General features: G+C 39.8%; 1 protein-coding gene across 3 annotated transcripts in view; it reads left to right on the forward strand.

The window, feature by feature from the left end:
• Positions 1-26,868, forward strand: part of LOC128693588 (probable cytochrome P450 CYP44) — a 221,016-nt gene that overhangs the window by 75,620 nt on the left and 118,528 nt on the right. For all 3 annotated transcript variants that reach the window (XM_070080067.1, XM_070080066.1, XM_053783389.2), the window contains exons 4-6: positions 8,375-8,603; positions 15,553-15,743; positions 19,906-20,009. In XM_070080067.1, the coding sequence (XP_069936168.1) occupies positions 8,375-8,603; positions 15,553-15,743; positions 19,906-20,009 (524 nt within the window). The remainder of the gene's footprint in view (positions 1-8,374; positions 8,604-15,552; positions 15,744-19,905; positions 20,010-26,868) is intronic.

The following is a 26,868-nucleotide window of genomic DNA, read 5'->3' on the forward strand; positions in this document are numbered from 1 at the left end:
TGGTACATAATTTCATATCTTGGAAAGGATGCCTGACTTGGAAATTTTCTTGAATATATGTTGGATGTGGGACTGAAATTAAAGATTACCGTCAATGAGAAGACCTAGAAATTTACACTGTTTCTTGATATAGGGAAACCATTTATCATTATTATTATTATAATCAAAAAGAAGTGCTGAGCCACATTTATCCTTATATTTAGTTAGATATTTCAGGCTCTGTTTCCAAACACCATAAAGTATGTTTTGTCTATGTTGAGAGTGAGTTTGTTAGTCATCATCCAAGTATATATTTTTAGCAACTTGTTGTTTACAGTGTTTCTAAGTACATTATTATTATTATTATTATTATTATAATCAAGGGGAAGCGCTAAACCCAGAGGATTATACAGCGCTTAGGGGGGAATGTGGAAGGCATTCAGGCTTAATTCGGGGAACTGGAGTACAGATCCAATTACCTAAATCAAGAGCCCCTCACCAACATAAAGGAACCTTCCTTGAGGGGTTTCTAAGTATAGCTGGGTTTGAATGGGAGTAGACATAAGTAGTGTCATCTGCATATAGAATTGGTTTAAGGAGTTGGGATGCTCTAGAGAGATCATTGATGTAGATGAGAAAGAGGAGTGGGCCCAGGACACTACCCTAGGGTACTCCTACAGCTACAGACTGGATAATGGAGTTGACTCCATTTGCATATATATTCTGGTGTCTGTCATTAAGATAAGATTTTAGGTAATCAAGGGAATGTCATCTGATGCCATAATGATTTAGTTTTAGGTGCAGGAGATTGTGGTCGACTGTATCAAATGCTTTCCGTAGGTCATTGAAGAGCCCGAGAGGATATTCATTTTTATCGAGGGCTGTATGTATTAGTTCAAGCATTTGTATAATAGCATCATTCGTATTTTTTTTGGGATCTAAACCCAAAATGGCAGGGGTTAAGTATGTTGTTGGATATTAGGTATTATTCGAAAAAATAATACTCTTCCGAGTATTATTTTTTCGAATATTTTAGAAAGTATGGGCAACTTTGATATAAGTCTAGAGTTGTTCAAGTCAGTTAGATCACCTCCTTTGAGGATTATGTTAACCCTTGCTGTCTTGAGTATAGATAGGAAGGTTGAGGATGCTACAGATTTGTTAAACATTGTTGCAATAATGGGTGACAACACGTGCAGCGTTTTTATATGTGGATGATGGCAAGTAATCTAGATCTCCTGCTTTGTTTTTTGATGATTTAATGATGAGTGAGACTTCAGTAGAATTATTTGGAGCTATTATAGAGTATTTGGGTAGTTGCCAGTGAGGTAGTCTTTCGGCTGGGTATTTTATTGCTAGCTTCTATCCGGCAGTAGAGAAGACATTAAATTTGTTGGCAATATCTGTAGGCTGTCTGTGAGGTTCATCTGCTTTAGTTAAGTTTATTTCTTTGTTTCCAGACGGTTTCCTAGAGCTCAAAATTTTGGAGAGGGTTTGCCAGGTACTTTTCATATCACCTTTTATTTCAATAAATCTTGTGGTAATTATTTTGGAATCAAAAAATATTCCACAAAATTTTTATAGTGTAAGCATAAGAAGCTTTATGACATTTAAGACAGATTTAAGCAGTTACACAGAGTAGATAATAAACTTATGAGGTAATAACATCGTTATAGGACCTAGGATAGTTAGAAATAGGTCAAATATAGTAGTATAGATAATAGCCAGTTAGGTTAGGTAAGATTCGTCAGGAAACAGGACAAATGTTTTCCGACGCGGGTCTTAGATGATGACCCGCCTTTGGAGCTTTTGGTCATCTGACCGAAGCCTTCTGCCGGCTTACCGGTCCACCCCTTTAAAAATTATGGTCATGTAGAACCATTTTTGTACTTAATATAATATCCAGTGATTCAAATTTTGAACTAATATCAGTTGAGACGCTGGCTAAGTCAGTTACTATTCACAAGTCATCAAGACCGGATGTGTGATAGGAGAAGCCAGGAGACCGTCATATCTTACTAGGGTAGAGGAACTATTTAACAACGAAGCTTCCTCAAACACCGATATTAACACTGGATATTAACACTGTTAATATCCTTTCAAGCCCCAGTGGACCGGTTTTGCGCTTTTGTCAGCATCATTTACCAATTTTACTGTTGAAGCTTGGATCATGGATGTCCTGCTGGGAGATTTGGCGAAGGAGTAACAATGTAGTCCATCAGTTTCTCAGGTATCGAGTATGTGAAGCTGTCCCTCTATTTCAAGTAAGCTGAATTGCCATGTACTATTAGGAAAACATAACAAAAATCTTGTGGATTTTCTCTTGCACGAGCCACTGGAGTGCCTGAGTTATCTCAGGATATCTGTGTCAATAGTTTTAGCTAAATTAGCTGCACGTTAGGAGGCAGTTCACGGAAAAATCCCAATAAATCTATTTTCGTAATACATTTGCTTTGATTTTCGTATTGGTTTTGCGAGTATTGATGTGTATCGCTTAGCCAGTTCTTTAGTAATCAGGCTTAATCTGAACTGTTTTTCAAGTTGGTGCTTTTTATCAATAGATTTAAGGATACTATTTGTTAGCCATGGGTTGTTTAATCTCTTTTCTGTGATCTGCTTCAATTTGATTGGACACTGCATGTTATAAAGGTTTAGGGTTTTATGTAAAAAAGTTTTGACATATTTGTCAATATTATTGCTGTTAGCTAGCTCTCTCTGCCAATCAATATCACCTAGTACTATTATTAAATTATTTACCGATGTCTCGTCATGCAGGCAAAATGAGATCTTTCTCAGTTCTTGTGGAAATTTACATAAGTTGGTAATGAGAAAGGTAAGGTCTGTAGTGTTGTCTGTGATTATACCTGCTTGTAGTGGGGATATCTTGCTGGTCCAGATATGGTCAAGTAATGAGGCACTTGTCTCAGAGATTCTTGTTGGCTTGGTTATTGAGGGTAGCAACAACGTCTACACATAAATCGAAGTGCCATCAGATTTACTGGGCGATTTTTTGGGCGATTTTCAGGTTTTTCGTGAACCTATTGGCTGTTTCACGATGCCAATAGATATTGAAAAGATTTGGGGAGGTTTAAGGCTGGAAGTGGCCTAACAGGAAAGGTTGGTAGATGGATTTATAATTTCCTAACAAATAGAACACAAAGAGTAGTAGCAAACAGAGTAAAGTCTGAGACGGCTACGGTGAAAAGCTCTGTGCCACAAGGCACAGTACTCGCTTCCATCCTGTTCCTCATCCTCATATCTGACATAGACAGGGATGTAAGCCACAGCTCAGTATCTCCCTTTGCAAATGACTCTCGAATCTGCATGACAGTGTCCGCCATTGAAGACACCGCAAGAATCCAGGCAGACATCAACTAAATTTTTAAATGGGCCTCAGAAAACAATATGATGTTCAATAATGAGAAATTTCAATTACTCAGATATGCAAAAAGTGAGAAAATTAAAACTATCTAGAACGATAATAAACTTGTTGAACTGGGCATAAGAATTAACAACTGGGCGTCTGCACTGCAAACTGAACTGTTTGCAATCCTAATGGCGCTAAAGCTAATTTATGACACTGAGCTTGACTCTATCATCATTACTGATTCTATGTCATCATTGAAGGCTGTTGACTCATATAATGACTCCAATAACATGCTCATTGGAGAAGCCAGGTATAGATACTCAAAAATCCAGGACAAAGGAATAAATGTACAATTGCTATGGATCCCATCACACATTGGATTACTCCTTCATGATAAAGTTGATATGTTAGCCAAGAAGAGTACCCAGACGGAGAATGTGCAATATAACTTTGGTATATCTGTGTCTAGAATTAGGAATAAAATTAGGAGAGAAGTAAATAATGAAAATGATTGCTATAGGAATGCAGTTAGAAGCCTGAGTAGATCTATAACCCACTAAGATATCATGAACGTAGATAAGTATGTTTATGGAGCAATTTGCAATGTGAACAGACTGACTGATGTTGTAGTGGCCAGGCTTAGGCTTGGTTACAAGTACTTCTAGCAGTTGAGGAGACACACAAGTTTTGATCAAACTAAATGCAAATTATGTGATCAGGCATATGGTTACTGTCTTGAACACTGTGCTTAATTGTCCACTTACTGAGGAATACAGAGACAGACAGTATAATAACCTATGCGACATGTCAAGATATCTTATTAATGAAAATAAGATACCAGATATACTAAGCAAATTTCCTAAATTTGCTTGTACAGATAAGTGAACTGTAGATATGTAGATATAAGCCCATGTGTACTTCTGTTAACCCTTTTGGGGCCTAGTTCCTAGGACTTTTGTGTATCAAACCACACCACGGACGGGGATAGAACGCACGATCAGAGTCACGAAATCGTCATGTTGACGACTTTGAGGGGACTTGAGCTAGAGTTCGTCACGGCCACGCTAGCTGGAGATTCGTCTGTAAAAACTTGCATTTGTGGTCACAGTGGTGCCTATGCTAACCTTCCTATGGTGTAGAAATATACCTAGTTGGATGAATCTTGTTGTGGCTAGCTGGTCCAGTGGCTAACGCGACGGTCTGGAGTTCTGAGACTCTCTGATCGCGGGTTCTATCCCCGTCCATGGTATGGTTTGTTTGCAATCGTGTCATTACGATTTCGTGAGTCACTTTTGTGTATCCATATGTTCTTGCGCTACCATCCTCAGGCTGGATATGGGGTGCACAATAAACTAGCGACTTCGGTGGCAAAATCTAATCTCTAAATCTATCGGATTATAAAATAAATTCCAACCACACAATAGAGCGAGAAATTAATGTAAAAGACCTGGAAGTGATCATGTCAGAGGATCTCACATTTAAAGACATTAACAATGTATCAATCGCATCTGCTAGAAAAATGACAGGATGGGTAATGAGAACCTTTAAAACTAAGGATTCCAAGCCCATGATGACACTCTTCAGGTCACTTGTTCTATCTAGGCTGGAATATTGCTGCACACTAACAGCACCTTTCAAGGCAGGTGAAATTACTGACCTAGAAACTCTACAGAGGACGTTCACGGCACACACAACTGCGATTTAACACTTAAATTACTTGAAGTTCCTCAACCTATACTCCTCAGAATGCACCCGGTAGAGATACACGATTATATACACTTGGAAAATCCTAGAGGAATTAGTACCAAACTTGCACACGAAAATCACTCCCTATGAAAGCAAAAGACTCGGCAGACGATGCAACATCCCCGCAATGAAAAGCAGGGGTGCCACTAGCACGATAAGAGGCAAAACAGTAAGTGTCAGGGGTCCAAGACTGTTCAACTGCCTTCCAGCATATATAAGGGGGATAACCAATAGGAGTCAAGAATCGCGGTAAGAACTAAAAGCCATAAATGAAATCGAAAGAAACCCAAAGTATTTCTTTCTTATGCCAAATCAAAGTAGAGAATAACATCTAGAATTGGGCCTCTACTTAAACAAGCTGGGTCCTACACAGATGACTGCATGGAAATGAGTTTGCTACTTAATAAGTCCCAATATGACTCGGTTTTCAGCGAACCGCTAACCAGACTGAGAGTCGAAGATCTAAATTAATTTTTTTATGAGAGAGCCACAGAATTTGGAAAGCACAAGCTTATCTGACATTATCCTCACGCCAAATGACTTCGAAAAGGCTATACAAGACATGTCCATGCACTCTACCCCAGGCCTAGACACATGGAACTCCGTGTTCATCAAGAATTACAAGCAGCCTCTATGACGTGCCCTTAACATCATACGGAGAGGGAGCATGGACCCTAGGGTAGTCCCACAGCTGCTATAAACAACAGACATAGCACCACTCCACCAAGGGGGCAGTAAAGCAATATCCAAGAACCACAGACTGATAACGCTAACGTCCCACATCATAGAAATCTTTGACTCCTGAAATCGTAATGACACGATTGCAAACAAACCATACCACGGCCGGGATTGAACCCGCGGTCAGAGAGTCTCAAAACTCCAGCCCGTCGCGTTAGCCACTAGACCAGCTAGCCACAATAAGATTCGTCCAACTAGGTATATTTCTACCCCATAGGAAGGTTAGCACAGGCACCACTGTAACCACAAATGCAAGTTTTTACAGACGAATCTCCAGCTAGCGTGGCCGTGACGAACTCTAGCTCAAGTCCCTTCACTGCCGTCAACATGGCTAACGTGACGGGCTGGAGTTTTGAGACTCTCTGACCGCGAGTTCAATCCCGGCCGGGGTATGGTTTGATAGAAATCTTTGAAAGGGTTCTAAGAAGCAAGATCACCAAGCATCTAGATACCCATCAGTTACAGAACCCAGGGCAGCATGGGTTTAGAGCATGTCGCTCCTGTCTGTCCCAGTTACTGGACCACTATGACAAGGTCCTGGATGCTCTAGAAGACAAACAAAATGCAGATGTAATATACACAGACTTTGCAAAAGCCTTTGACAAGTGTGACCACGGTGTAATAGCACACAAAATGCGTGATAAAGGAATAACAGAAAAAGTTGGTAGAAGGATCTATAATTTCCTCACAAATAGAACACAAAGCGTAGTAGTAGTAAACAGTAAAGTCTGAGGCGGCTACGGTGAAAAGCTCTCTTTCTCAAGGCAAGTAATGGCTTCCATCTTTTTCCTCATCCTCATTTCTGATAGACAGGGATATAAACCACAGTGCCATGTCTTCTTTTCCTGATGACACCCGAATTTGTATGACAAAGACACCGCAAGACTTCAGGCGGACATCAACCAAATCTTCAAATGGGCTTCAGAAAACAATATGAAATTCAATGATGAGAAATTTCAATTACTCCGATATGGAAAATGTGAAAAAATTAAAGCTACATCGGAGTATACAACAAGTTCCAACCACACAATAGAGCGAAAAACTACTGTAAAAGACCGGGGAGTGATAATGTCGGAAGATCTCATCTTCAAAGACCATAACACTATCAATAACATCTGCTAGAAAAATGACAGGATGGATAATGAGAACCTTCAAAACTAGGGATGCCAAGCCCATGATGACACTCTTCAGGTCACTTCTTCTATCTAGGCTGGAATATTGCTGCACACTAACAGCACCTTTCAAGGCAGGTGAAATTGCTGACCTAGAAAATATACAGAGAACCTTCACGGCGTGCAAAACTTTCGATAAAACACCTCAGTTACTGGTAACGCTTGAAGTTCCTAAACGTGTACTCCCTAGAACGCGGGAGGGAGATATATATGATTATATACACCTGGAAAATCCTAGAGGGATTACTACCAAACTTGCACACGAAAATCACTCCCTATAAAAGCAAAAGACTCGTCAGGAGATGCAACATCCCCCCAGTGAAAAGCAGGGGTGCCACTAGCACAATAAGAGACAACACAACAAGTGTCAAGAGCCCAAGACTGTTCAACTGCCTCCCAGCATACATAAGGGGGATTACCTAGAGACCCTTGGCAGTCTTCAAGCAGGCACTGGATAAGCACCCAAAATCAGTACTTGACCAGCCAGGCTGTGGCTTGTACATCGGTTTGCGTGCAGCCAGCAGTAACAGCCTGGTTGATCAGGCCCTGATCCACTATGAGGCCTTGTCACAGATGAGCCGCGGGGGCGCTGAACCCCGGAACTCTCTCTAGGTATAATCCAGGTATACACACAAAGAATTTTTATCCATACCAAAAAATAGATTTTCTGATATGCAATGTTGGAATAGTTGTATAAATGAAAGCGTTCATGAACGTGTATTAGACGCACCAGTTAACATGTACTGGACGCTACACGTGATTTGTTTACTCTTGAACATCGGGAAAAATCAAACATTTCTGCTACTAATTTGAGCTCAATTTCAAGCTATTTCCAGTACTAAAACCAATCAAGATCATCTCTATTTCTGTAATATATCTTCCATTTTATCAAATGAGACCAAGAAACCGATAATACAACAGTTAAACCCATACAAAAATACACTGCAAAGTCGCTGTTTTAATCCAAAAATACGATCGCAATTTTTTTTTCTCATTATGTACTGCATGCTGCAGGATTTGTTTTATGTAGTGAACACTTTCCACATTCATGCATTCTCTTATATCTAGGCTCAAATTTACCGCTCACAGCTTATCAGAGAGAGCTGAGCTCAAGACATTGTTTTAACACTTGGACCCTGGGACGGACCCTCAGAGGGTTAAGTGCAACCTGTGTAGTTATGTATATATTGCTGTACATCAAATTTTGATTCTTCGATTCATCTTGAGAAAAAAATTTCTAATGTTTTGGAAGAATTTTTCCTTTAAAAAATCCTGACTCAGAAGGAACTTTCAATCTGGGGGCTGCTGGCAGTTTAGGAGTATCTCCCACATAGAGTGTGTTATTACTTATCTATTTTTTTTACTTTCACAGGAATCAAGAAAGTGCCATCTTATCATCTTGACGTCTGCAACCTATATCATAAATATGGGCTAATTGTAAAGGAGGTTTTTGGTTCTCAACCCGTTGTTCATTTATTTGATGTGGCTGATATTCGTGCTGTTTATGAAAATGATGGAAAAACTCCTCATATTCCACCATTACAAGAAACATCACAATTTTATCGCCAGCAGAAGAACATGTCACTTGGACTTGGAAATCTGTAAGTGAGGTATTTCATTAGTGCTCTCTCTAATATTCTTTCTTATGACAGAAATTAGTCTCGTCAAGACATTGCTTAAGCATGCCTTAACTACGGATTTTTTTTTTCAACAAACTTGCCATAACCCACCGAGGAAGGATGGCCCCCCCAAAAAAATTGTTTTCTTTTTAAATTTAGTAATTTATACAGGGGAAGGGGTTACTCGCCCCTTCCTCCTAGTGCTTTAGTCGCCTCTTACGACTCACATGGCTCATGGAAGAAGAATTCTTTTCCACTTCTCTATGGAGATAAGAGAAAAGAATGAAGAACAAGAGCTATTAAGAAAATAGAAGAAAATCCAGATGGGTGTGTGTGTGTGTATATATATATATATATATATATATATATATATATATATATATATATATATATATATATATATATATATATATATATATATATATATATATATATATATATATATATATATATATGGAGAGTTAGAGGTATTGGGAAGATGGAGGGAATATTTTGAGGAATTGTTAAATGTTAATGAAGATAGGGAAGCTGTGATTTCGTGTATAGGGCAAGGAGGAATAACATCTTGTAGGAGTGAGGAAGAGCCAGTTGTGAGTGTGGGGGAAGTTCGTGAGGCAGTAGGTAAAATGAAAGGGGGTAAGGCAGCCGGGATTGATGGGATAAAGATAGAAATGTTAAAAGCAGGTGGGGATATAGTTTTGGAGTGGTTGGTGCAATTATTTAATAAATGTATAGAAGAGGGTAAGGTACCTAGGGATTGGCAGAGAGCATGCATAGTTCCTTTGTATAAAGGCAAAGGGGATAAAAGAGAGTGCAAAAATTATAGGGGGATAAGTCTGTTGAGTGTACCTGTAAAGTGTATGGTAGAGTTATAATTGAAAGAATTAAGAGTAAGACGGAGAATAGGATAGCAGATGAACAAGGAGGCTTTAGGAAAGGTAGAGGGTGTGTGGACCAGGTGTTTACAATGAAACATATAAGTGAACAGTATTTAGATAAGGCTAAAGAGGTCTTTGTGGCATTTATGGATTTGGAAAAGGCGTATGACAGGGTGGATAGGGGGGCAATGTGGCAGATGTTGCAAGTGTATGGTGTAGGAGGTAGGTTACTGAAAGCAGTAAAGAGTTTTTACGAGGGTAGTGAGGCTCAAGTTAGAGTATGTAGGAAAGAGGGAAATTTTTTCCCAGTAAAAGTAGGCCTTAGACAAGGATGTGTGATGTCACCGTGGTTGTTTAATATATTTATAGATGGGGTTGTAAGAGAAGTAAATGCGAGGGTCTTGGCAAGAGGCGTGGAGTTAAAAGATAAAGAATCACACACAAAGTGGGAGTTGTCACAGCTGCTCTTTGCTGATGACACTGTGCTCTTGGGAGATTCTGAAGAGAAGTTGCAGATTGGTGGATGAATTTGGTAGGGTGTGCAAAAGAAGAAAATTAAAGGTGAATACAGGAAAGAGTAAGGTTATGAGGATAACAAAAAGATTAGGTGATGAAAGATTGGATATCAGATTGGAGGGAGAGAGTATGGAGGAGGTGAACGTATTCAGATATTTGGGAGTGGACGTGTCAGCGGATGGGTCTATGAAAGATGAGGTGAATCATAGAATTGATGAGGGAAAAAGAGTGAGTGGTGCACTTAGGAGTCTGTGGAGACAAAGAACTTTGTCCTTGGAGGCAAAGAGGGGAATGTATGAGAGTATAGTTTTACCAACGCTCTTATATGGGTGTGAAGCGTGGGTGTTGAATGTTGCAGCGAGGAGAAGGCTGGAGGCAGTGGAGATGTCATGTCTGAGGGCAATGTGTGGTGTGAATATAATGCAGAGAATTCGTAGTTTGGAAGTTAGGAGGAGGTGCGGGATTACCAAAACTGTTGTCCAGAGGGCTGAGGAAGGGTTGTTGAGGTGGTTCGGACATGTAGAGAGAATGGAGCGAAACAGAATGACTTCAAGAGTGTATCAGTCTGTAGTGGAAGGAAGGCGGGGTAGGGGTCGGCCTAGGAAAGGTTGGAGGGAGAGGGTAAAGGAGGTTTTGTGTGCGAGGGGCTTGGACTTCCAGCAGGAATGCGTGAGCGTGTTTGATAGGAGTGAATGGAGACAAATGGTTTTTAATACTTGACGTGCTGTTGGAGTGTGAGCAAAGTAACATTTATGAAGGGATTCAGGGAAACCGGCAGGCCGGACTTGAGTCCTGGAGATGGGAAGTACAGTGCCTGCACTCTGAAGGAGGGGTGTTAATGTTGCAGTTTAAAAACTGTAGTGTAAAGCACCCTTCTGGCAAGACAGTGATGGAGTGAATGATGGTGAAAGTTTTTCTTTTTCGGGCCACCCTGCCTTAGTGGGAATCGGTCAGTGTGATGATAAAAAAAAAAAATATATATATATATATATATATATATATATATATATATATATATATATATATATATATATATATATATATATATATATATATATATATATATATATATATATATATATATATATATATATATATATATATATATATATATATATATATATATATATATATATATATATATATATATATATATATATATATATATATATATATATATATATATATATAGTAGGACCACACTTTATGGCGTTCCACTTTACGACATTCCGCTAATACAGACATTTCAAATTATGACCAAAACTCATTTTACGGCTCTCCCACCTGACTTCCTAATATGGTCACCGAGCTCCACCCAGTTTGTTTGCATTCTCCATGAGCTCCGCCTGGTGGCTAAAGCTCTCGCTTCACACATGGAATGCCCAGGTTCGATTTCCGGCTGGGTGGAAAACATTTCGACGTATTACCTTACACCTGTTGTCATGTTCACCTAGCAGCAAATAGATACCTGTGTGTTAGTTGACTGGTGTGGGTCGCATCCTGGGGGACAAGAATGAGGACCCAATGGATATAAGACAGAGAGACCTCAATGACACACTGACTTTCTTGGGTTATCCTTGGTGGCTAACCCTCCCGGGTTAAAAGTCCAAAGAAAATCTTATCTTATCTTATGTGGAAATTTGTCTGGACTACCTCCATGTGAGTTGTGTACCCTAGCAAGCTCTGTTGACACTGAGCTTTGAGGTTGGCGCCTCAGCCTCAAAAGTGGCTTATAGGACACATTTCCATAAATGACTGATGTTACAAGAATTCCAACCTTCATGCATGAGTAGAGGACTAACTTACTTGGTATTGGAGGATATATCACCCGGTCTTCAACCTCTCTAAGCCTTTGCCCTTCTGGACACTCCCCTACAAGTCACCACGTGCTGTCAGGTACTTAATTCCTGCAATTTTCAGTCGGTATTAGTGACCTGTCTGCACCTCAGAAATTCATGATTTCAAGGGGGTGAGTATCCCCTAGTATAACTATGGAGGAAGTGGCACTGGCTTCTAAGCTTTAGCTAAAAAGAGGACGCCGGTACGTGCTGATCTTCGGGCGTCCGACTGCATAAAGACCCACAGGTTAACTCACTCGCAATTTCCCCCAGAAACTTGCCAGAATACTGAGAAAGAAAGGGAGGTCTTGTCTTACTATAATGGGCCTGACGGAGGAGGGCATCTACGGTGCTTTGAGGTGCCTCCACCAGATTTCCCCAGGTCTAGAATGTGTAGACATGTGCTGTTCACAGCACTTGTTACTCCGATGGTGTCTGATCTTAGAAGGAGGCACTAGAGTCCCGTGCCTCGCCATTCAAACTTGGGCTGCCAGTTCTCCCTAGCTAATATAACCTAGTGTTTGCCTATATTACAGACCTATTCCTACCTACATTAAGGTCTTCGGTCTACATTATTAATATCTACAGTTGCTTCAATAATCCTAGCATTAGTTTACTAACAGTATTAACTACCTACATTTTCCTTGAAGAGTAAATCTATCAATTAAAATGTACCTTCTAACCACCTTCGCCAACCCAGGTGTATGTATGTGTTTTGGGTAGATGTGAGTTCCCAGCTCTTACTTCATATTAAATATGCTCTGATAATTATAGTACCGCTAGTACTCCAAACGTAGATCAACGTTTTATTTTTCCTGCCTCCAAATTTAGCACGATTGCCTTGACATGCCTGGTCATTATAGAATGAGTCTTAACACTCGTGTACACATTATTAAAAAAATCTAAGACCATTTAGTACCTTGTGGGAGCACCAGTTCAATTGAGTGCCAGCTACAGCAAATAGCGTGGCAAACACCAGGGATTCACTGATGTCATGTTGTATTAACACTCCGTGGTAAAGGGTTAATCCTGTACCGCGCTTGTATAAAAAATGAGGCAAAAAAAGCATGGTTTTCATGGCGCCATGAACACAAAGCATGTCCTCAAAGAGAATTCTCATCTCAATCCAACCAATCAGAAACCTTCTGGGCAGAGCTTGAATGTAGCATCTCTTGGGTGTTGTCGAGCTCCCAGCTCCAGCAGTCTTCAATACTCTCTGTGTTGATGGGGCAGCATTTCCAATCTCATTCTCTGGATATATCACCAATTTACACCACTCCAGAATGGCAGTAAGCTGCTGAATGTTTCCACTGAATTATTTTGAATGTTTGGACCTCATTTTGAGATGCAAATGAATTGTCTGAGGCATTGAGAAGTAACAAATGAATGCACTTGAAGTTTTGTTTACCTTTTCTGTATCAATTATGAGTTGTGGCCCAACAATTATAGAACATCACATGCCACTGAGTGGTACTTATGAGAGGTGAAAACCGACATTGGCGATAAGAAATGCGCCAATGAAGGTATCATATATCATGGGTTATCAGATAACAATTAGACCATCTTTGTCACTGATAGCTAACAATTGCATGCTGAATCAAATACGATGTACGAGTGCTTTTACCTTCTAAATTTATAAAATTTGCTCAATTGGAATGCTCATTTTCTGTTCATTTCAGTTAAACACAAATGTGTTTTGTGGATCAAAGGCTCAAAGAAAAAGTGATTACATCGTGCCAGAGTTATATGATGACAGTGACAATAATGAGGCAGGTAGGCAAGTTACTGGAAAATGAAGACATATACTAAAACAAGTATTTGAAGATGAAGTTAATGAAAGAATTGTCAACAACAAAAGGTGGATGTTGACTGTCCTTCAGTCATAAAGAATTATAATGCCCATTTGGGAGGCATAGATAAGAATGATATCTTGGTGCATTTCTACAAGTTTCAACTCAAAGCAAAATGGTGGTACATGAGGCTCTTTGGATATGTCCTTGATCTTTGTTGTGTCAATGGCTGATTGTTGTACAGGCGTGACTGTGATGCTTTGAAAGAGAAATACATGAACCTCAAGGAATTCAGGTTTTCTATCTCCCATTCTGCAAGAAGACCAACCAAGGTGAATATTAAAATGGTATAAAATACCGACAGGTTGTTTGGTAAGACACATATGCAACAGTTAGGTATCTTTATTTCGAAACGTTTCGCCTACACAGTAGGCTTCTTCAGTCGAGTAGAGAAAATTTGATAGAAGCAGAAGAGACTTGAAGACGATGTAATCAGTCCATCACCCTTGAAGTTTTGAGGTGGTCAGTCCCTCAGTCTCGAGAAGAGTATTGTTCCATATTGTTTCAGACTATGGAACAATACTCTTCTCCAGACTGAGGGACTGACCACCTCAAAACTTCAGGGGTGATGGACTGATTACATCGTCTTCAAGTCTCTTCTGATTCTATCAACTTTTCTGTACTCGACTGAAGAAGCCTACTGTGTAGACGAAACGTTTCGAAATAAAGATACCTAACCGTTGCATATGTGTCTTACCAAACAACCAACCAAGGTAATCCCAAGGAGCCTGAGATCGTCTCTGAGATCACTGGCCAGTTCCCACAAAGAGGCTTCCATGTAAACATTGCAACACCTCCTAATCTCCAAACTATGGATTCTCTGCATTATATTCACACCACACATTGACCTCAGACATGACATCTCCACTGCTTCCAGCCTTCTCATTGTTGCAACATTCACCACCCATGCCTCACACCCATACAAGAGCATTGGTATAACTACTCTCACACATTCCCCTCTTTGCTTTCATGGATAAAGTTCACTGTCTCCACAGACTCCTCAGTGCACCACTCACCTTTTTCCCTCGTTAATTCTTTGATTCACCTCATCTTTCAAAGACCCATCTGCTGACACATCCACTCCCAAATATCTGAATACTTTCACCTCCTCCATTCTCTCTCTCTCTCTCCAAGCTGATATCCAATCTTCCGTTTCCTAATTATTTTGTTATCCTCATCGCCTTACTCTTTCTTATATTCACTTTTAATTTCCTTCTTTTACATACCCTATTAAATTCATCAACCAACCTCTGCAACTTCTCTTCAGAATCTCCCAAAAGCACAGTATCATCAGCAAAGAGCAACTGTGACAACTCCCACTTTGTGTTAGATTCTTTATCTTTTAACCTCAAGCCTCATGCCAACACTCGAGCATTCACTTCTCTTACAACTCCATCTATTAATATATTGAACAACCATGGTGACATCACACATCCCTATCTAAGGCCTACTTTTACTGGGAAATAATCTCCCTCTCGCCTACATACTCTAACCTGAGCCACACTTTCCTCGTAAAAACTCCCTATTCATCCTATCATATGCATCTTAACTATATACATGAGATCTGTTATTCCATACTTAATTTAGAGGGATATCAGTTCTTTAGGCTTCATACCTATCCTGGTAAGTGACACCTTAATTGATTTTCCAAAATCTTAGTTTGGCCTCTTTCTAGTAACATAATATATATTTCTGTAGGTACAGTCCCCATGTTTAGTATAATAGTACAACCTACTTGTTGCCAACATGTGTCAGATGCATGGCCAACCCAACACTAAAGTAGATAAGTGGCTCTTGGTATATTTTTCCTTTCATAATGTAATATTTAAATTTATATGATTTATTACAGAAATGGTGAAGAATGGTATAAGCTAAGGCATGCTGTGCAACAAATGATGCTGCGTCCTCGAGAAGTTAGTTACTACTATCCTCTTCAGGATAGTGTGGCCAGACGTGCTGTAGACAAAGTAACACTTAGTACAGATGATCATGGGTACATTTCTGAATTACACTTCCTCGTTGGTAAATGGATCCTTGAATGTAAGTATTGTATTTATTTAGCAAGAGTTGGAGGTGATCTTATTCAGTCTCTTGTACTAATCTGTTCATTATCCTCATCTCTTTCTAAAATGTTAACATTCCTTACATATCAATTTTTGCCTTTTACCAATTAGACTTAAGCAACACAATTTTTTTACAATGTACCCTCTAATTAATGAACTAATATGGGTAATACACACTCATTTTGACCTACATTAGCATCTGACCCTTATTTTAATCCATATACTCCTTGAATTTATACATTTATATTCCCTCTTTTTCTGCCATAACTGATCCTTCAACATTATTGCTACCCCTTCCTTAGCTCTAACTCTCTCAGATACTCCTAACTTAATCCCATTTATTTCTCCCATTGAAACTTCCCTACCCCCATCAGCTTTGTTTCGCTTAGAGCTAGGACGTCCAACTTCTGTTCATTCGTAATACTGGCAATCATCTCCTTATCTGCATTGCAGTGCTAGTCAAGACATTAAGCACCCTGGCATAATGCCATGAGGAAAATCAAAGGTCTACCATACAGGGGGGTCTTTTCTCGTCAGTGCATTATGTCGGGTAGCAGCTGTTAACATGTCATGGCCTGATGCCACACTCCACAGTGACTCCTCAGTGCTCACGTGGCTGCCGTAGTGAGAGGAAGTCTTGCATTTTTGTCTCTCATTTACCCCATCTATTGTCCAGTGTTCAATTTGGTTTTGGGGCTATACATGTATGATTATATGGATAAAAGGAAGTCTTTAACACAATCATAGGGCTTCACAAAGCGGGCACCAGACAAAAGAATATTGGTGTGTGTGAGCATTCATTGAGGAACTGGGTGCAGCGTTTCAAGGCTGGTGGCGATGTCGAGTGTCGAGATACCGTCTGCCAAACCTCGGCCTGGCCCTTCAAAGAAGACATGTGTTCATACTTTAACTGTGTTAAAGAAGCAGTTAGAGAGTACACCTTAGATAACTGCTAGAGAATTGAAAGAAAAGAACCCACATCTTCTCTCAGAGGTGTCTGTAAGAACTGTTAAAAAATGTGTGTCAGAACTGGGCTACAGTAGTCACTGCCAGACTAAGAAACCGATCCTTTCCAAGTCACAAAAGAAACGTAGACTGTATTATGCAAAGAAATATCTTCACTGGAGTCCTTAACAGTGGTCTGCAGTAATTTGGAGTGATGAAGCAACCTTCACCGTCACTCGTAACTGCGAGGGACGTGTGTACCGGCCCAGAGGTAGTGACCCGCTAGACCCATGATCCCTGTGGGACCACCAAACACCCAGAGTATTGGTGAACTCATTGTGTTTCCAAAAAACGAGTATATGAACCAGTATAATTATCTAGAGTTATTGTCTGACAATTTATCTGAGGCGTTTGAAAAGTGTGGGGCTACGGTTTTTTATGCAGGACGGTGCACCGTGCCATACTGCCAAATCTGTAGTTCAGTGGCTTACAGACTGTGAAGTGAGGTTCTTTAATGGCCAGGCAATTCCCCAGACCCAAACCGTATTGAGAACGTCTGGTCAATAGTGAAATGAAGTTTACTGGGTAATGATATCGGTTCCATCCTGTGGCTGGAGGCTGCTCTACCTTGCCGACCTCTCAGGAATTTGTGTGTGTCTTTCTACACGGCTGAGGGACATGATTAAGCGTAAAGGACGCAACACCAAGTATTAATACCTCAGTAAGTGTGCAAATATATGTATTATAATCTTTCATGAAAAGTTGAGGTGGTAGGGGAAGTGGAATATTCAAACAGCTTCAGGAAGAAATCCAAATATTCTTCCTCGAAGCTTTTTATTAAATTTCATGGATAAAAAGGCCGTATCCCATCAAAGCAGGGTGGCCCAAAAGGAAAAACGAAAGTTTTTCTTTTTAATTTTAGTAAGTTATACAGAAGGGATTACTAGCCCCTTGTTCCCAGCATTTTAGTTGCCTCTTACGACATGCATGGCTTACGGAGGAAGAATTCTGTTCCACTTTCCCATGGAGAGGAAAGGGAAACAAGAACTATTTAGAAAAATAGAAGAAAATTCAGATCGATCTGTGTACATATACGTGTACATGTATATGTAATGTGTCTTAAGTAGAAATTGCAAGATATACGTGTTTTTTTTGTGTTTATGAGACAAATAAAAAGACACCAGCAATTTTACTATTGTGTAAATAACTACAGATTTCCGTTTCACATGCATTTGGTAGGACGATAGCACCTCCCTGGGTGGTTGCTGTCTACCAGCCTAAAACCTGCATATTATTATTATTATTATTATTATTATTATTATTATTATTATTATTAGTCTTAAGTCTGCCTGAAATGCTTTGCAAATACATGGGCCTTACCATGTAACAAAAACGGTAAACTTTCCTCTGTAACCGTAATGTATTTTCTTCTTTCAACAAACAGGCCATATCCCTCCGAAGCAGGGTGGCCTGAAAAGAAAAATGAAAATCTATCTTTTCAACTTTAGCAATATATACAGGAGAAGGGGTTATTAGCCCCTTGCTCTCGGCATGTTGGTCGCCTTTACAACACGCATGGCTTATGGAGATAAGAGGAAATAAATAAGAACAAGAACTAGTAAGAAAATAGAAAAAAAAGGAGTGGTATGCATATATATGCTTGTACATGCAAATGTAGTGTAATCTAAGTGTGAATAGAAGTAGCAAGACGTACCTGGAACCTTGCATGTTTATGAGACAAAAAACACACACCAGCAATCCTACCATCACATAAAGCAATTACAGGCTTCCGTTTTACACTCACTTGGCAGGACAGTAGTACATCCCTGGGAAGATGCTGTCTACCAGCCTACCACCTGTGTATTATTATCATTATTATTACAGGTACAACATTGATTTTCTGGACACTGATGTTCTGGAGCCAAAGAAGTCTATGAGCAGGACCTTGAAATTTCCATGGCAGAGTACTTACCACCAAACTGTACGTCACTTATCCAACCCCAAGACCAAGGAATACTGGGCTCTAAAGGTGGAAAAATCAGTAATCCGGAAAGGCTTTGGAACCGAAGGTCCGGAAAATCGATGTTGTACCCGTGTTATTTCCTAGGTAGTAGGTTGGTAGACAGGGAGGTACTACGTCCTGCCAAGTGAGTGTAAAACGAAAGCCTGTAATTGTTTTACATGATGGTAGGATTGGTGGCGTCTTTCCTGTCTCATAAACATGCAAGATTTTAGGTACGTCTTGCTACTTCTACTTACACTTTGGTCACATTACACATGCATGTACAAGAACATAAGAACACAAAAATAGAAGAACATTGCAAAAGGCCTACTGTCCTTATCAAAACCACCCCTACCCAAAGCTACCCAAGAATTTACTCCCGTACCCAACGACACCAATCAAACCCAGCCCCTCCCACTCATATATTTGTCTAATCTCTTTTTAAAGCTACCCAAGGTCCCAGCCTCGATCACCCTACTCGGATGATTAGGGTGATCAAGCATATATATACACACCCCTCTGGGTTTTCTTCTATTTTCTTACTAGTTCTTGTTTATTTCCTCTTATCTCCATGGGGAAGTGGAACGAAATTCTTCCTCCGAAAGCTATGCGTGTCATAAGAGGCGATTAAAATGCCGGGAGCAAGTAGTAACCCCTTCTCCTGTATACATTGCTAAAGTTAAAATGAGAAACTTTTGTTTTTCTTTTTGGGTCACCCTGCTTCAGTGGGATACGGCCGGTTTGTTGAAAGAAGAAGAAAACTTCCTTATTTGTTCATGAGCCTTGTGTACCAATGCCTGGTTTTCCCACTCATGATTTGACAGGATGTAAATACAGTACTGTACTAAATAATATACAATGTAGGTGGAAAGGATCTGCTGGGATGTAGCTGTTGCCTCGGATTTTTGTTTTCCACAAATATGTGCAAAACAGTGATGGAGTGAGTGATGGCAAAAGTGTTTCTTCTTTTTTTGAGTTATCCTGCCTTGGTGGGAGACAGCCAGTGCGGTTAAAAAACATAATAATAATAATAGTGCAGTAATAGTAATAGATACAGTTTTCTTAAACAATTGTATATTAAATTAAGAGTTTGTAATATTTTGTTTACAGCATTATATTAATGCTCAGATATGCTATAATGCTTATTCCTTATTTTTCATAAATGATTTATTAATTCTTACTCATAAACCAGCTGCAGGGATGTGCTGCTTTGAAAAATCTCTTGGTTGCTTGAGTGGCGGCCTGAAGGAAGATTTAGCACAGAAACTGGTGGAGGCAAATAATGAAATATTTAAGGTTAGACATATCTTATGCTTTCTCTTAAGGTTGTCTAATTTAATTTAATGTCTTCCAAACCTTCCTTATTAGTTTATCTCATTTTCTGTACCACCTGCTATTCTTTACCACCTGCTGCTCTGTACCACTTGCTGCTCTGTACCACCTGTTGCTCTGTACTACAGTACAGACAAGCTCCTCCCTGTATGCGCTGATGCTAAGCAGTGGGAGTGAATGTCTTGTCTCTGTCCCAGAGTGCTTCATTATTAATATTACCTTTCATGTTAACCCTTAAACTTTTGGTCACATAGATCTACAGTGTTGATTATGTAGGTCTTAGCACCTTCAAATTTGATGTGAGAGACCTGCAGGGTCTAGATACGAGAAAACGGGTCTGTACAGTTGGTGTGCACTGTATACAAAAATCGGGGCTGCTGCAATGAATCATGGGAACAGCATGTTAATTAACCATGTTCACCATGGTACACTGAGCTGATAATCTTAACTCCCAAGCAGATCAACCATGTATTTGACAGTGATGGTTCTTACAGTGGAGATAGTGATTCAGGTATGGAGTTCTATGGATTTGAGATTAAAGCAACCAAAAATGACACTGAAAACCTTCATGATCACCCCTCTACCTCAGTGCATCCTCAACGTGTCCATGGCATAAGTAAAAGCTAATATTCTCTCATGGTTCTGGCAGCTGTGAGAGGAAATGGTTATGACAGTGGGGATGAGTCTGACTTCATGGCTGTTGTTGATAATGCAAGTGAAGCTTCAGTTTGTATGTCAGTTCATGCTGTTTGGAAGCATGGTTAGGACTATCATAGGAGTCAACACCAGCCATTAATGATAAATGAGACAATAGCATTTAGGTATCTTTATTCTGGAAATGTTTCTCCAGAGAGTGGCTTCTTCAGTCCAACACAGAGAAAAAGAGTGGAAGATGATAAGGAGTTTGAGGTAATCAGTCCCTCAGTCTCAAATTGATGTGATTAGTCCATCAATTTTGATAAAAATACAGCTTATGTGCAGAGAAGTGGCAGACAAGCGAGGTGAAGCAGTAGTAGGTTGTGTCACCAGTAGAAAATTCTGCTAATGGTAGTAGGTCATGTGTATAGGTTTAGGCAATCTTTGGAGAAGTCTCTGTATCAAGATTCTTTAAAGGTTACCTAAACTTATAGGAGTGATTTACTTTCGCTAGTGGGTATTTATTTCCATTGGAGACCATTTACCTCTCTACAGTGTATAAGCTCACATAATCTACTTTTATCAAGATGTGATGGACTATAGACATTAACTCCAGGAAGAAGCCTGGAGTTAATGTCTATAGTCATTAACTCAAACTCCTCATCATCTTCCAGCGTTCTTCTCTGTTTTACATTAAAGAAGCCACTGGCTGGCAAAATATTTCCTGAATAACGATACCTGAGCTGCGGCAAACTGGGAACAGTTTGCCAATGGTCCAGGCATGGAGGGACAAACAGAATTAAGGGTAACAGAACTGGGCAGATCGCGCACCCTCATTCCTTACATAGGGCGAATGAATTAGTCAGTGCTTGGGCTGTCACATCTAACTGACAATTTTCCCAGTACCACACATGCAAAATTAATGGACAAATATGATGCAAGGGAGAGACTGGTTTGTTTTATGCTCAGCAAGGAAGATGACTAACTTTCCTTTCACTAACTTTATACCTGATGCAGCACTAAGAGCAGCTCCACACTCTACACTCAGATTGCTGTGTCGAATACCAGGTAATCATTTACATAAATTATGTAACATGAGCTATGCAACTGGGGAGCTCCCTAAACCTTGGACCAACAGCCTCATTATTCTCATTCCAAAGCCCAATCAACGAAATACATTTCACCCAATATTTCTTACTAGCTGCTTGTATAAAACATTCGAAAGGATGATTCTTAATCGTCTCATGCACAGAATTAAGCAATTTTTGCCTCCTCGGTTGCATGGTTTCATGCGTGGAAGGAGTGTGCATCATTGCATTACCACCTTTCTCCCTCTGCACACTGACAACTCATACACTACCTTCATTGACCTTAAATCTGCTTTTGATGCAGCCAACCGACATATAATCATTAGTAAACTTGCCAGAGTGGATGTTGGAGGATGGCTTCTCCGCTGGATTAAAGGCTACCTATCCAACAGAAAGTCGTCTGTGTTGTTCCGGGGGCATAGAAATGTAACTAAAGATTTGGAATTAGGAACCCCACAGGGAGGTGTGCTCAGTCCCACCCTATTCAATATTCTAATTAATGCTTTACTTAATGCTATGTTGAAGATTGAGACACTTGTACAACATATGGGAATCTTTATTTAGGAAACGTTTCGCCACACAGTGGCTTCATCAGTCCAATATAAAGCAGAAGGGTGTAAGGAGAGGAAGAGTTTGAGGTAATCAGTCCCTCAGCCTGGAGTCGATGTGTTCAGTCCATCAGTCTTGTAGAATGTACAAGATTGATGGAGTGATTACCTCAAACTACTCCTCTCCTTACACCATTCTACTTTGTATTGGACTGATGAAGCCACTGTGTGGCGAAACGTTTCCTAAATAAAGATTCCCATATGTTGCATAAGTGTCTCAATTTTCAATTTGTCCGTTTTCAAAACCATTCATCACACACTTAATGCTATACCTAGCCAGCCCCATCATTATATGATTAGTTTTGCTGATATAATGATTCACACCACCGGATTCTCCAATACCTAAAACACTCTTAATCATGTACTAGCCTCGTGTCGGGACCTGGGGTTGATAATCTCTACTGATAAAACAAAGATACTCAACAGTCCTCCTCCTCGACAGAGAGGCACAGTTCACCAGATCCAATTGCATGATGGGTCTCTTCTAGAATATGTTACGTAGATACAGGTATCTAGGCTTTGAGATCCCACTACTTGGACCTGTTGTAACGAGACTTTGTCGCCAATACAAAGAAAGGCTGAGAGCACTTAGAGTTGTGGCAGGTTTTCATCCCAGGTATGGAAATCATGTTAAAATTGTGAAAATGATGTATCTTGCTTATATTATATAATTAGTTGATTATGCTACACCACTACCCGCTCTTGTGTCTGACTGGAAGCTTGGTTGGCTGGAAAAACTGCAGAACGAAGCAATGAGGATCATCCTATGATGCCCTCGTACGGCCAAAATTGTAAATATGGGGAAACAACTTGATATTCCAAGCACCAATGATCGTGTTACTGAAAGAAATATCCTCATTGGGGTCAATATGCTTAGACTAGCCCATTCAAACCCCTGCACAGAAGCCCTCCATATTTTCCTCAGCACTGGTGAACATCCCTCCAGATGGATCGAAAAAACCTGAACCGACTTCCGACATGATCTAACTTCCATGTATCTAAGGTTCAGTTTAATTGTACCGATTCTCTGTCATCCATAAATGCTCTCAACTCATTAAGTATAAATTGTGGCATGCTTGTGTCAGAAGCCAGACACAGGTATGGTAGGATTGTGGACAGTGGAGTCAGAGTGCACATGCTGTGGATTCCATCTCACATTGGTCTCCAGATGCATGATAGAACTGATGAATTGGCTAAGCTGTATGCTTTCAAAGAGTGGGTAGATTACAATCTTGGGTTGTCAGAAGTTTGAGAACAATCATACGAAAAGAACGTCAGTTGAACTTTATTGACTTAAGACTTAGGAAGATTGACACCAGTCAGTCCATCTATCATCATTCCATCATGCAGGAGGAGCCACATGTCTATGGTACATCCAACAAAATAAGCAGACTCTTGGATGTCACTACCGCCCGGCTCCAGCTGGGTTACAAGTATCTTAGGCAGGTTAAATCACCGTCACCAGATGTAGACCAAACGAAATGTAAACTTTGCCAGATGGACTATTGTCACACCCTGCGTCATTATGTACTGGAGTGCGATAAAATTAATGAATTTAGAGACAACTCACTCAGAAATGTTCAAGAAATGGTAAAGTATTTTATCAAGTGGTATATTAAAGGCCATTCTGGAGAAATACCCTGACTTTCCTCACGGTAAAGTATTACCACGTGTGTGTGTGTGTGTGTGTGTGTGTGTGTGTGTGTGTGTGTGTGTGTGTGTGTGTGTGTGTGTGTGTATGTTTGTATGCTCGTGTGCATGTGAGTGTGTCTGCGTTTGTGCATGCGCCCTCACGTGTGTATGCGCAAGCGCTCGTGTGTGCGCGCGCTCATGCGAGTGTGTGACCCAGTTAATATTTGTACTTTTAACTCATTACAGTTGTGACCGGGTGTGGACGTGTCAGTGGCTCATTACTTTGTAATTTGTTCATGATTGTAACCTTGTATAAGAGTGAAGATGGTTCATTACCTTTGTAACTTGCCATGATTGTGACCAGATCAACCTGGAGTTCATTACCTTTGTAATGAACTCTAGGTTCATTATGTATTTATTATGCACCCCATACCCACAGGATGGGCATGGGGTGCATAATAAATGTATAAAGCTAAACTAAACTAAAACCATCAATACAAAACCAGCCATTAATAATAAGTGATTATGGTGGTGCTTTAATTGGCATGGGCAGTGCACCACCTGCAGTGCCAGTCAGGCATACTGCACTAGGTGCTGAGAATAGATGTTTGTGGCATTAGTACCAGCCGTGAGATGAGGACAACCATTGTCCTCATCCACCCTCAAACACACAACCACCACAACCAATCACACATGTCCAGCAACTATTATCAGATTGCCTGGGATTCCAAAGAAGATTCAACATTTGTGCCAAATTTCCATTAATTTGAGAGAACATACAGTTGAATCCTGCTAAACAGCATGTCTAAGCGCTTCTTTTTGATTATAATAATAATAATAATAATATGCTAAACAGCACAGTAAACAAGGACTCAGATGTACTGGGTTTCTTTGAATTGTGTTTCAGTGAACCACTAATAAGAATGACACTGAGTCAAACCAACAAGTATTACCAGTAAACAATGGTAACATGTGTTGCAACACAGACATGAACTCATAGGTGTAAAGACACTATGGTTAAGTTGTCTCTTCTGTATCACAATCATGCTTATGCTGCTCATGCATAAGTACAGTTTTGCAAGATGTTGGTCGATTATAGTCTGACTAATGTGTATTCTGGCATTTACTGATCTCATCCCCATCATTACTTTGTCTTGTTGTTGCCTATGTTTCACTTTTCGGACAAGAGTAATCCAAACAAGAATGACATGTTATACAAAACTAGGAATGTTTTCGTGCACCTGAAAAATAAATTCGGTGAGTTCTTATATCCCTTCCAGAACCATGCGATTGACGAGCCATTAATCCTTTTTCTAAGGCAGACTGTCGTCCAAGCAATTTATACTAAGCAAAAGAAATCTCTTTCACAATCATACAAAATATTCATTTTGTGTGATAGTGAAAGTAGCTTGGCATCCCATTGATTTTGTACACAGGAAAGAAAACACTGAAAGATACCAGGAATCTGTGAGGAATCTTGGGTGATGTGAGGAAAATAATGGAACACACAAACCCTTTACTCAATGACTTTTAGCATGTCATCTTGACAGAGACATATGTTATATCGCGTGGAACATGAAAACATGTCTAGATTCAACACAGGCATTGGCAGTGGTGAAGTGCAGGTGTTTCATGTCAATGACATATTGGCATTCTGTTGGCATGACAAACTTGTCGTGACATCGTTCACAACCATTAACCATCCACTTGAACAAAATGAAATAAACAGGAAAGGTGAACAGAAAAGAAATGAACCCATTGTGAAACCAGCTGCTGTCATAGATTACGTGAATAACATTCTTTTGTTTGTAAAACGTTGTATGCAGAATTTTTTTTTGCGTGTGTGTTTGAGTTATAGGTAGTACTTAAAATTATTTTTCCTTGTAGACACTGCAATGCTAAACGCCTGCAATATGTACCAGTTGAGGACTAGAAGCAGACCGACACACACTGACTTCTCTTTGTCTATCATCAGACAAGTAATACGGAAATACCAGGTCACAACATCACAACTGCATAACTGGTAATTACCATACCTCTTATTTGAGGTATGGTAATTACTTTTTAAGATAGCTTCCTATTACTGAGAAGAAGAAATGGGCTCAGAAGAGATACCTGTGCTCTCACACTACAAGACAACTGCCTCAGTGCAGAGATTAGATTCTAGATTTTGCCACCGAAGAGGCTAGTTTATTTTGCACCCCATATCCAGCCTGTGGACGGTAGCGCAAGAGCATATGGATACACAAAAGGTCTATGAACTATGCCCCAAAAGGGTTAACAGGTGTACATATGGATTTATATCTACAGATCTACAGTTCACTTATCTGTTACAAGCAAATTTAGGAAATTTGCTTAGTATATCTGGTATCTTATTTTCATTCGTAAGATATCTTGACATGTCACATAGGTTATTATACTGTCTGTCTCTGTATTCCTCAATAAGTGGACAATTAAGCACAGTGTTCAAGACAGTAACCATATGCCTGATCACATAATTTGCATTTAGTTTGATCATCATTTGTGTATTTCCCAGACTGCCAGAAGTACTTGTAACCAAGCCTAAGCCTGGCCACTACATCAGTCTGTTCACATTGCAAGTTGCTCCATAAACATACTTATCTAGGTTCATGTTATCATAGTGAGTTATATGGTACAATGTATATGGTACAATGTACCTTATACACCTGTGCAATAACAAAGTAGGACCATACTCCCAGAGGGGAAATATAGGCCTATGTGCCGTGTGCAAATAACAATAATATTAGAACTTTTTGTCAGAGGAAAGAAAGTTTCCCTGATAATAGTGGCATACATAGTGTTATAGTGTATATCACAGTGGTACCATAGTATATAGAT

Source organism: Cherax quadricarinatus, unplaced genomic scaffold, assembly GCF_038502225.1.
Source record: "Cherax quadricarinatus isolate ZL_2023a unplaced genomic scaffold, ASM3850222v1 Contig127, whole genome shotgun sequence".
Classification (NCBI taxonomy): domain Eukaryota; kingdom Metazoa; phylum Arthropoda; class Malacostraca; order Decapoda; family Parastacidae; genus Cherax; species Cherax quadricarinatus.